The 11,723-nt window shown below is 37.6% G+C and overlaps 2 protein-coding genes and 2 long non-coding RNA genes across 5 annotated transcripts; all 4 read left to right on the top strand.

Annotated features, from left to right (window-relative positions):
• Window positions 1-527: 527 nt before the first annotated feature.
• LOC130739378 (uncharacterized protein At5g19025-like) lies at window positions 528-1,932 on the top strand. Its single transcript, XM_057591648.1, has one exon. It carries the CDS (start codon window positions 928-930, stop codon window positions 1,669-1,671), a length of 744 nt encoding a protein of 247 aa, XP_057447631.1. The 5' UTR covers window positions 528-927; the 3' UTR covers window positions 1,672-1,932.
• A 2,508-nt stretch (window positions 1,933-4,440) lies between these two features.
• On the top strand, window positions 4,441-6,649 carry LOC130739377 (uncharacterized). The gene is made up of 3 exons (XM_057591647.1): window positions 4,441-4,781; window positions 5,372-5,714; window positions 5,794-6,649. Exons 2-3 carry the CDS (start codon window positions 5,373-5,375, stop codon window positions 6,409-6,411), a joined length of 960 nt encoding a protein of 319 aa, XP_057447630.1. The 5' UTR covers window positions 4,441-4,781; window position 5,372; the 3' UTR covers window positions 6,412-6,649.
• A 1,487-nt stretch (window positions 6,650-8,136) lies between these two features.
• Window positions 8,137-10,439, top strand: LOC130739376 (uncharacterized). 2 transcript variants are annotated; one of them, XR_009019859.1, is made up of 5 exons: window positions 8,137-8,362; window positions 8,701-8,810; window positions 9,005-9,059; window positions 9,181-9,323; window positions 9,532-10,439. It is a non-coding gene; the product is annotated as an uncharacterized LOC130739376 (long non-coding RNA). The 2 variants fall into 2 exon arrangements; XR_009019858.1 differs by having other exon boundaries at window positions 9,181-9,366.
• A 330-nt stretch (window positions 10,440-10,769) lies between these two features.
• LOC130739375 (uncharacterized) lies at window positions 10,770-11,723 on the top strand. The gene is made up of 3 exons (XR_009019857.1): window positions 10,770-11,029; window positions 11,128-11,234; window positions 11,691-11,723. It is a non-coding gene; the product is annotated as an uncharacterized LOC130739375 (long non-coding RNA).

Here is an 11,723-nt window from a genome sequence, read left to right as displayed (position 1 = left end):
GGAAAATCAAAAGCGCTAATGCGGGTATAAGTGAGGAATAAAAGTGTAATTTTTTTTTCCATTAAAAATTACTTTCGAGCAAAGAGTATGAGTGAAGGAAATTAAACCAACTAAAAATCCATTGAGCTATTGTTTCCTACATAAAACAATAACATTTTCTTAGGTTCAATCATCATAATATCTTTTTAGAGAAACCCTAAAGGCCTAAGCACATAAAATATTAATATTCTTTGTCATGCTAATTCATATGTATGAATCATGATAACTTGTTTAGTCAATACTAATAAACTATGACAATTAAATAAGAACATGGCAAGCAAAATGCAACATCCCCAAACCAAAAGAGAGGTGAGTCAAGCCCATAGTGATGCCCCACCAAATCATTCCCACATCATTTTGCAAAAGAGAGAATGAATCCAAGCCCACTCAATACCACTATATTATATAGCCCACCACATCATCTCACAAAAACGTGTCATTGTGTATGTAACTTAAACTTATGCTTCACACTTCAATAAAAATAAAAATAAATACACTTTTGATTTCATTTCATATTGATAAAGCAGTGAACCATGACTCTTCTTCCTTCCTCATGCTCTCTCTGCAACAACCTCTTCAAGCCGGCCTAAACCCCATTTCCTAATTCTGATTTCTCTTAGCTCCTTGCTTCAAACGCTTCCTCTTGGATCATCTGATATTGAATTTCAACTCTCAAATTTGAAAAAAAATTGATCTTTGTGAATTTGATCCATCTGGGCACCGACAGATTTTGATCTTACTCTGTGCCTGGATCACTTCAAAGCTGTAATCTTTTCGAGTTTTGGTGAGGTGGGTCGATCCGATTCTGGTATAATATTGCTGGGTTTGATCTGAAATTTTGAATTGTGGATTCGAGATTCTGGTTTTGTGTTTCTGTTGTGTATTGAAATGGTATATTTCCATAGCTCAATCTCTCTCTGCAAGTCTGTTGATCAACCACCAGCTCCTGCTATGGCTAATTCGATTTGTTCTTCGGATTTCGGTTCGAAATCGAGGCAAAGCAATAGCCTTCAGAGGAATCGGAGGGGTCCTAGTTCATCGAATTCGCTTCAGATTCCACCCTGTGATCGATCTCGATCGGCTATGGTGGATGTGGTGATGTTCATTGCTGTTGTTTGTGCTTGTGGCTTTCTGTTCTTCCCTTACATCGAGTTTTTGATCACTAAATCTATTCAGATTGGGAGGGTGGTTCTGTTTTTGGTGAAGGAAGAGGTGGCGGTTGCGCCTTCGATCTATATCGCTATAGGACTCAGTGTTTTGTGTGCAGCATTGGCTACGTGGGGTGTTGTGGCGTGCACCACTAGGAAGTGTGGGAATCCTAATTGTAAGGGTCTGAAGAAAGCTGCTGAGTTTGATATTCAGTTGGAGACTGAGGATTGTGTGAAGAATTCTCCTTCTTTGAGCAAAGATGGTGGTGATGTTAAGAAGGGTCTCTTTGAACTGCCTCGTGATCATCATAGGGAACTTGAAGCTGAGCTGAAGAAGATGGCGCCGCCTAATGGAAGAGCTGTGCTTATTCTCCGAGCAAGGTGTGGCTGTTCTGTTGGTAGGTTAGAAGTACCGGGACATAAGAAGCCTGTTGGTAGGATAGAAGTCCTGGGACCGAAGAAGCATCGAAAGGTCAAGAAGTAGGGAACATGGAGATTGCAACAATGAACAATCCTTTTGATTTATAGGAAGGAAGGATCATTGATTGAATCAATACAGAATATGTGCTTTGTCCTTTTGGCAGAGGAGTGGTTTCTCTGATCATATGGTATCATTCCATTAGGATCTAGAATGGATGTCTTTAAATAAGCCCCTTGGCAATAAGTTGTAAGGAACTATGTGTCATACACAGACAGTTACTTGGTTATACCCCGCGAATATAAGAAACTTTTATATTTGAATTTACTTCTCTAGTATTCAACATTTTATAGCTCTCAAAATATTCTGATTCAGATGCGCTTTCGAAAGAGTTTAGGATGATGTATTGGATGCAGAGAATCTGAATTCATTTTGTTTGTTATGTCATGTTTTTTGTGATAATTACCTAGGATTTGGCTCCCAATCTTTTCGTAAGCTGCAGGTTGCAATAGAGTAAGTTTGGTGTTCCTGTCTCGTGAGCACACATATAAACCTTGTTGAGTTGGTTTCAATCTTGAAAAAAACATTTAGAACTAAAATGCCTTACATTGATGTTTTGGTCTTTGTGACATCTCCTTTTTCAGTGCCTGGTTTGTCATTGTAGGCAGACTCAAGTGGGAGTGGTTGCCTGAGATGTTAACCATGGAGTGGATTGCTCTAAAACAGGATCTCTTTTTATGCAGGTATACGTAAACTATGGTTTTCTGTTCGGATTATTTGGTCGGAAAATGGAATTCTCTTATGGAGAGAACAATTGGGTGATAACTTTGATTTTGAAGATTATTCTTTTCTTTATATTGATGTCTCCTTCTGCAGTTTGTTGTATTTTATATATAGCTGGTGCATGTTTATTGCACTTCTATAATCTATAGTCTTGTACTTATTATACATCTTGTTATGTTTTTGTATTAACACAACAAAACAATTTTGGACCCTAAAGTATGTCCTTTTAGTTATTTATTTTCCCTCTTTCTCTGTTTCTACCTACGGAATCCACTTAATTGTTGTTTTTATCTTTTACCATGGTCCAAGGCCTTTCTAGAGCTTACATAGATTGACTTGGCTTCAAGTATTTGTGAGTTTGATTGTATTTTTGTTTTTGATATAGTGTTGGCAAACATATTTCCATGCTTGCTGTCCAAACCTATCTGTTGCCTGGATACAAATGTATGTGTGTTTAATATCAGTAGCGCTACATTGATTTCTTTCATATGCAATAAACTAATTTCAAGGTTATTGCACATGTAAATATCTTCTACCATTGATGGATAACTGGAGGGAGAACACGCAGTTCTCGTATAATATGATGACCTGATTTGAGCAGCATGTTTGGTAAGATCTTGATGTTAGTTTATAATGCATTGAGCTAACTATTTACTAGAATTTGGGAGGCCTAAATGCCTAATTATTAACTCTACCCCAAAATCTAGCTTAGAGGTGAGGGTTTCTCTAGTATCTACCATTTATAAGGATTATTTTGGTCATATCTCTAGTCAATGTGGGACTTCTAACACTAATATTTATGAACTTTTCTGTTATCTGAATTTAAGGTAATCTGATCACACTTAATTGCCTATGTAGGTACTCTCAATCTGTCTCACATGATCAGATTGCGAAGCTACCATCTGGTATCAATTGCAATTCTTAGAGCCAGAAGAAGTGCTGGAATACCTTCTGCATTTACTGCTTTGTTTCTCTCAGAGCCAGAAGGCACACCAAAGAAGTTCTTCCCACGGGCATTAAGGTGGCTTATTGATGTCGGTAATGGGTCTATGATGAATCAGATTGAAAGTGATAGCTTGAATGGTGACCCACGCAAGTCAAATGGTTCAGTGGAAGGAAATAGTTCTACACAGGAAGCTGAAAGAAATGTGAAACAGATATTGTCAAAGATCAGAGATGAGGGTGTCATTCCTACCGGACATGCATTTAATGTGCTAAGAGCTGCATTCAACGACTCTAACTTGGCTGCTGATACATCTGGTTTCTCTGCTGAGGCTTTGGTTTTGTCCATTCGCTCTTTCTCTTCACCATACTGGGAGATCAGAAATAGTGCTTGTCTGGCTTAACTGCTTTGGTTCGTCGCATGATTGGTTTCCTCAATGTTCATAGGTGAGAATCAGCACGACGAGCACTGTCCGGGCTTGAGTTTTTTCATAGGTATGATTCTGGCTATAGGGTCTCATTACTTTTTACTCGGTTTATTGATTCATGTATGCATCACTGAAGCTTATAAGGATCTTAAATTGTTTTTATGAATCATACTGAGTCAGCAAGACCTTTATTGTTATGGTCCACTAGAAAGTGTTATTATGAAAAAGAAACTTTGTTATTAATACATAAGGCTTTCTTATCAAATATAAAATCTGCTTTGAGGAACTATCATATTTTTTTTTTCAACTACTCCATGAAGTGATAGTAAATAACAGCAAGCATGTACATTTCATTTTCTGCTTTTATGTTTAGTAGTAAAATCTGTCATATATAACAATCTTAAAGAAATTATGTCAACACACTCTTAATATAATCTATTATTAACAATCTTAAAGAAATTATGTCAACACACTCTTAATATAATCTATTATTCTTTTTGGTGAGATCTGCATGGAATTTATTCACGTGCAGATAGATAGATATAGAGTTAATTTGTTTATTTCCCAAGAAGTTTTGAACGGTAATTAGGAAAATCATTCTTATATTCATTTTACTTACGCATTGTTTGGTTGGGGGAGAGGGGAGGGGAGGGGAGGGGAGGGGAGGGATTTTTAAAATCTAATTTTGTTTGGTTCAAACTTTAGGAGGGGAGGGGAGGGAAATGGAGGGGAGCAAAATCCCTCCAACCTCAATTTTTTGTTCCCCCCAAAAGTGGGGGAATTTGGAGGGGAAATAAATTTCAGACAAAAATAACCCTATACAAATCTAAAAATTCCAATTCTTAGTAATAGGGTTTGACGGTGTATTTCATTTCTTCCTTCATCATTTCACGTGTTTCATACCAATTGCTCTGTCCATCTCTGGTCTCTCTCCACCGCTGGTGCCCCTCTCCCCGGTTTCTCCCTCCGCCGCCGCCGCCTCCTCCTTGTCAGCGGCGCCGGCGCCCTGCATCCGCGACCGAGGTATGTTTTAGCAGAACCTTCTACAATTTTCGTTTCATTTGGTTGTTCCCTTGGCTGGTTTTTTTCTGCTGTGAAAGTAGTAATTGAGTGAGAGAACACGGACCTCTTTCTAACAATGAAAAATGGAGTGATATAGATGGTATAAACAATTTGTTTAGAACAATAGCAATACAGTAGAATTTAGCTTCTATAGATGGTATAAACAATCTGTTTAGAAACAATCTTGTACTAGTTTGTTGGAGTTTCCAAGTATTTGGTGCACCCCATCTGTTTGTGATATTGCCATTGTGGAATCTATACATGACACAAGATGAAGCCCGTGTAGATTTAAATAAGCTTTGGTTTTGGTTTGAGCCTTACTATTTTAGCTATAACATGATTTTTTTTGCTGATTAAGTGGTTCTGTTTTATCCCTTATATCCCTTACTTTCTTTATTTTATCTTGATGTATGTTGAACTTGTAGTTGAATTTGGTTGAATTTATTGTAATGCTGATTTTCTTCAAATGGGACATGTTTTTTTGATTATTATTATTTTGTAATCATCTCATTTTATTAATTGTGTTATGCTATAATTGATAAATATCACAGTATGGCGCCCAAAAAGCAAGCAACAACTAGTAGTGGTAATAACATGAGTTGGACAAGATCCATGGATGATGCTCTTGTCAATGCTTTCATGCACGAGTTTACCGCCGGTAACAAAGTTAATGGTCAGTTCACTACTCAAGCACATGACAGAATCGCAAGTGAGCTGAGTGTATTGTTTGCGATGAAAATTGACAAGAGTAAGATCAAAAACCGCTGGAAAACATTGAAAAAAAAGTTTTCTGATGTTTATGATATTTTTAAGAATGGTATGAGTGGGTTTGCTTGGAACCCATCTACTCATTTATGGGATGCTGAACCAGAAGTTTGGGAAGCTCTAATTCAGGTAACATGCATGTAATTTTATTTACTAATGTCATTATTGAATTGCTGGCTAACTTTTGTGAATTTTTTGCTTTTATTAGTCAAAACCAAAAGCAGCAAATTGTAGAAATACCTCACTTCCACACTATGAGGCGATGGTGACACTTTATGGGAATGATCGAGCTACTGGAGAGGAAGCTGAAACCGCATCAGAAATGAGAAAGCGACTTAATTCAACTACTGAATCTGATATTTTTGATTCAATTGATGATATTGATGATGGTATACTTCGGAATGAGGTAAGATTAGAGGACTTTGATGCTTATAATGTTAACAATGATTTTTCTCCTGAAATTCAATCTCAAGATCCTTCACCAACACAAAGTACTAACAACAAAAGGAAGAAATCAAAAGTGGCTAACAACAAAGGGAAGAATGATGACATGCTTGGAATTAAAGGAGCAATGCAAGAGGTTGCAGCAGCACTAAGAGAAGGAAATGTTATAATGAAAGAGCGTCACAGCCCTCCAATTTCTGGGCAAGAAGCTTGGAAATTAATCAAGGAATGCGGATGCAATGAAAATTTATGGCCTATGATTTTTTGCAAATTAATGAAAGATGTTGACGGACTTAAAACAGTTCTTGAATGTCCGGTTGAAGCACGCAAGGATGTGATCATGTATACGGTGTTTGGCTCCTCAAATCCACCTACCAATTGATGCCCTTCATTGGATACTTGAGCATTTTTAATTCTCTGCACTTGAGCATGTTTAGCTCTTTATGGCATGGTTTATGGAGTTTGAGACTTGAGTTTAATTAGTTCTTTGTGGTTATTTTGGCATACAATATGTAGCTCTTTATGACATAGTTTATGGTGTTTGAGACTTGAGCTTGATTAGTATTTTGTAGCAATGAATTTGTGAGCTTAATTATGCAATTGCCTTCTCTTTTTTGTCATTGTGCAAGGTCTCGAAAATTATGCAGATTTAAAATTATGCAATTGCCTTCTCTTTTGCTTGTTCTGTATACATGTTACCTTCTTTTTTTTTTTTTTATAAGCCATAGTATGTTATTAATAAAAGGCACAAGGGGTGCCACCCAAAAATACAAAGAAAAGATACAGGGGAAAAGCAGAAAAAAGGGGGGACGGACAGAACATGGAAAACAGAAAGTAGAGGGAAAGGGGAGAAATAAGGAAAAAACAGTACAGGGACATTAGCAAAGTGAGGAAAAAAACTGAACTAGACATATAGCTAGCTCCCCATCAAAGGTTCACAAGGAAAACCGCAATCTGCAACTTGAAAACAATTCAAGAAATCCTGTAGCTGAAACTGTACTCTTCCTCCAGACATAAAATTGGAAAAATAACAGCAAGTCCCTCACTTACTTATCTCTTCTAGTGTATTGCTTGAAGACACAAAATTGCTGTATACACGTTACCTAACTTGGGGAAGCATGCATCACTAACGTTGAAACCATTTACTCAACTTTTAATTGACAATTTTTGCTCCGACTTGAATATTTTTGTTGGAAGTGCAGATCCTGAAAACTTATGCAGACTATTTTGCTGTGGTTAATGTTTAAAATTATGTAGAATAATTGTTGATGAAGAAGGATGTTATATTGTGTTGTTTAATTCAAGTAAATATATACAAGGGTATAAAAGTAATTTTAATTATAAAATCTCTCCCCTCCCCTCATGAACTAAATAAAAATAAGTTATTTTCCCTCCCCTCCCCTCCTATGAACCAAACGTAATAAGTATTAAAATCCCTCCCCTCCCTTTCCCTCCCCTCCCCTCCCCTCCATTAAAATCCCTCCCCTCCCCTCCCCTCCTTTGAACCAAACAATATGTTAAAGTTTCTAGTGACAAAAGAAAAGTTGATTTAATTTTTTGTTTCTCTCTTTTTATGTACATGAAGAACTAGCTAGTACTGGTGAGAAAGAATGGTATTTCTACTGCCCGAGGGACAGAAAATACAGAAACAGTGCAAGGCCAAATCTATCTATACTAGATACAAAACACAAGCCTCTTCCAACGACAAAATAACGACGTGTCGTTACCACAGCAATTTGCCACGCGTCACATTAGCATCCTGCTTTCGGTTTTCCTTATTTCAATGGAGTTATATGTTTTGTCCCACTGTGGATATGTATATGTTTTGACTGTGTTCTGTTTCCTTCCCCGTTTTCTCCTTGCAAGAACCACAGAACTGCTGTAACCTTCCCCGTTTTCTCCTGTTTGTCAGTAAAGTCAAGGAGCACGAATTCGACAAATTGTGGGAATTGGAAACTTTTGAAATTCAAATTGAATCACTTTTATCTCTCTCTCTCTCTCTCCATATTTGTTTTCAAATTCTGGATCTGTCTCAAAATTATTTTCCTCTTCCTGCTCCGGAAACTCATCTCACCTTCTTTCTCTGCTAATGGTGGCGCTAGATCATCAACGACCGTGCATACCTTCCTTGCACCGCCACCGCTCCCTCCCACGCCCAGCCGCCGCCGGCTGTAGGCCCCCCTCTCCCTCTCTCACTCCCAGCCGCTCTCTTGCTCTCTCTCTCTCCCTCTGCAGATCTTCAATCGCGCCCAAATCTCCAGATCTCGCGTGTCCTCTCCCTCGAAGCCACACACAACAACTTTCAAACCCCGGTGCTTCCGAAAAATCCATCGGTAAGATCTTCTCCTTCTCCTCCTCCTCCCTTTTGCTCATTTATCTTTGACCATTTTCTTCTTTCAATCGTTTTTGTTTTTCTTCTTCTCCTTTGTTTCATATATCAGAACAAGAGAGAGAGAGTGGGAATGATAAGTTAGATTATAGTTTCTGGTTTTGTATTGTGTTTTGTCTTAATATATAAGAAGCTAGCTATTTCAATTTTTGGAGTCTTTGCTGTTATCTTCATGTAAAGTAATATGTGAAGAGTCTTTCTATATATGCATGTCTAATCAGATTTTGTCAGCGGTTTTAGCAACCATGGTGAATGAGTTTAGTTTCTGCATTCATTTTTCAGGGTATTGGTATTAAGGAAAGGTATCACCTTGTGCTGAGACAGGAGCTTTCAGGGTTCTTTGTGAATTTTTTTAGAGCTTTTGATTTCTATCTGGGGCCTGGAGTTTGGAGGTATGGATCTATATTTTTCTATCTTATCCTCTTCGAAAGACAGTTATGTTTTTATTATCAAATCTATATTTTTATTATATTTAGGTTGTTAACAAAGATGTTGGAAAAACACCAGGTATGAGGTATTTTGTCTCTCAGAATCATGATGTTGGAAAAAGTGCCGACTTGACTGATATATAAGGTTCTGTTTGCAGAGCTTGATAGGTGAAGATGCTAACATATGGAGAATCCAGAATTCACTTGAAGAGGGTATTGCAAGTCGGGACTGTGTGATCCTGTTAATTCCTCACCATGATGTTTTGTCATGCTTTATTATGTAATTTGGCATTCTTAGTAAAACCTTGGTTTTTTTTTCCTGTAAATTTTGCAGGGCTTTTCCATCGGATCGAAATGCACAGATTGAAAGCATTTTGACAGAGCATTGCAGATCGATGAACTCTTACATGTGATATGGACGGATCTTTAGCCTTTTCATGGATCACGAACATGGAACTTTGAGCTCCATCAGATATGGTCGGTTCATGCTTCCTAAATCTGGGTTTTGTTGAAATGAGGGGTTCGTATTATTATTTCCTTCCCTGACACAAGATGTTTGGACTTCTGGTCTTGAGCATAGTTTTATTTAGTCTGGTCATATTCATATCAGCTAAATTCCCTTGCTGTAACTCATAACTATAGTTAGCTTTGTCTAATGCTAATCATCTTGCCTTCGCTTGGGCAGCCTGAAGATCTGTATATCTCAAGACTGAGAGATTAAAGATGATATGTCTAAAGGAGGAGAAAAAACCTGAAGAGAGGAAAGCTCATGCTCTGTTTGAGGTGAGTTTCTGTTTGATCACTGGAGCATCCTTATTTTGATTATCTTCAATGGTCTAAGTGTTGCTTAAAACTAGCTATAAGAATCGTGCAATTTCATGAAGCTACTGTCTCCATTAGATTTACTGTCATTGGTTCTCAGGAGGACAAGTACAAGTGCTTACAAAGGACAAGTGCTTAAGGAGGACAAAAATCTGACGTGTCCTTAGCTGAGCACCCCTCCACGTGTCATATTCTCACCCCTCCACGTGTCATATTCTCAGACGGTTTTATATGGAAGTCCTTTTAGTCTTCACTTTAGCAGAACCCGTTTGTTGATGCTTTCCCATTTCGTTGGCCACAGATTTGCTCAATGTCAATTACGGGTCTCGCACAAATCAAATTTCTTGGCGCTATAGATCTCCAGTTGTATAAATTCAGTCCAAGCCAAGCGTATCAACCACACTCATTCACAAACAAAGCAATTCACAAATCGACTCCCACCACCACCGAAACCCCCAACCATCTCGCCGTCGCCAGAAAAAGCGACTTGCGATTCGAGAACCCCATCCTCAACTCGCTCGACTCCAAATTGAACGGTCTCTTGGCTGAAGCCTCTTCCGAAGAAAATCCGGCCAGTCCACGGTTCATTTTTTTTCACCAGAGACCTTCACACTCAATTGTGCTTTTACGATGAGACTATTGTTCAAATGATCGAAAAGAAAGGGAGATTGTGAAAGATGAATTCTAGCAAGGAAGTGGCTTACTGATTTGGCTTATGGTATGTCTGTTGTTTGATTATCTGCTATGGACAAATTCTAATGCCATCCTCTCCACCCTGGCTGCCTTTATTTTGGATTTGCTGAAAATTGTTTGTTTTCTCTGCACTGTCATTTCCTAAAATCTCTCACTATTCCCCTAATAGGGTCCCTATCCTCTTCAATGTCTTTTTACCTCGATTGGATTTCAAATTTTGGGAAAAAAAAATACCAATTGGATTTCTGAGAATGTGATCATTGAACATTTCCTTTCTTGGTGAAATTTTAGTATTATCCATCTTTTCTCATTCTGCATATGGAATTGGTTTTCCTTAGTATTTAGATGTGTTTATACTATGATTTAATATTTTACCCAATTAACACTTTATTTTATTGGCACTGATGGCTAAGAATGAAGAAGAAGAATTCAACACTAGACCACTATCTGTTCTGATGATGAGTATTAAAAATGATACTCATGTATGTTTTTTTAACATTAGATAGTAACATGGATTCTGAGGCAGCCCCTAGAAGGCATTTTATGTCTGAGGTTTTAACCAGACACTTTAACTTCAATAGCAAGAAGCTTCTGGGTCGTGGCATGGCTTTTCATAGGCACCGCAACATGGTTCAGGATCAAAATTTTAAAAATAGTTTATTCGATGAGTAAGCTATGCAATTTTATTCACAAATGTGCAATTTTATCTGATCATATATTCTTTCTTTGGATTCTATTCTAATGCCAAAACATCTTGCCTTTGTAGAAACTAAATAGTGAAGAAGCAAGAATCAAATAATCATCCAGCCAACTGCTGAACCTGAAAGTACAATTTTTCGAAATCAGATTGGAAATGTCCTTTGCAGTATGCAGGTGGGAATCTTTATCTGAATTTGCAGGTGCTGTTTTATGATGTTCATATGGAAATTTAGGCTGTTAAATGCTCAAATCCTGAGTTACCATGCATTTGTAAGAAGAGATTCATGTGTGTTGGCGATACTGTTAGGATAATGAAGATGAGTTGAGGTAGGTAGTTGGAATTAGCAAGGTGGGTTAGTTAGTTTTAGAAGAGATTAGTTAGTTGTAGCTAAATAGAGAAAATTAGGATGGAGAGTCATTCTCTCTGATTTTTAAAATGTGTGAAAGGAGAAGTCCATTATTGAAGCCCCATGGATGAGAGCTATCTATCCTGTTTTTAATCAGTCAATAAACATGCTAATTGCTTTTCAATTTTTTTTAATAACTTCCCTTTTTTCATCTTTTATGTTGAAGCTACAAGAGGAAGATACACTTACTGCCTCCTTACACCCTTTTTTCCACTTATTTCAGGAACAACTTTTTGAATGATTTGCCTTCCTTGGA

The sequence above is a fragment of the Lotus japonicus genome, chromosome 2, assembly GCF_012489685.1.
Source record: "Lotus japonicus ecotype B-129 chromosome 2, LjGifu_v1.2".
NCBI lineage: Eukaryota > Viridiplantae > Streptophyta > Magnoliopsida > Fabales > Fabaceae > Lotus > Lotus japonicus.
The sequence above is the reverse complement of the archived record's forward strand: the minus strand, read 5'-3'. Positions and strand labels throughout refer to the sequence as shown.

Bases quoted from the DNA above. Each gene is read 5' to 3' on its own strand.
- LOC130739378 (XM_057591648.1), top strand. From the start codon at position 928: ATGGTATATTTCCATAGCTCAATCTCTCTCTGCAAGTCTGTTGATCAA.
- LOC130739377 (XM_057591647.1), top strand. From the start codon at position 5,373: ATGGCGCCCAAAAAGCAAGCAACAACTAGTAGTGGTAATAACATGAGT. The intron at 5,715-5,793 runs GTAACATGCATG...TGCTTTTATTAG, and splicing joins TTTGGGAAGCTCTAATTCAG to TCAAAACCAAAAGCAGCAAA.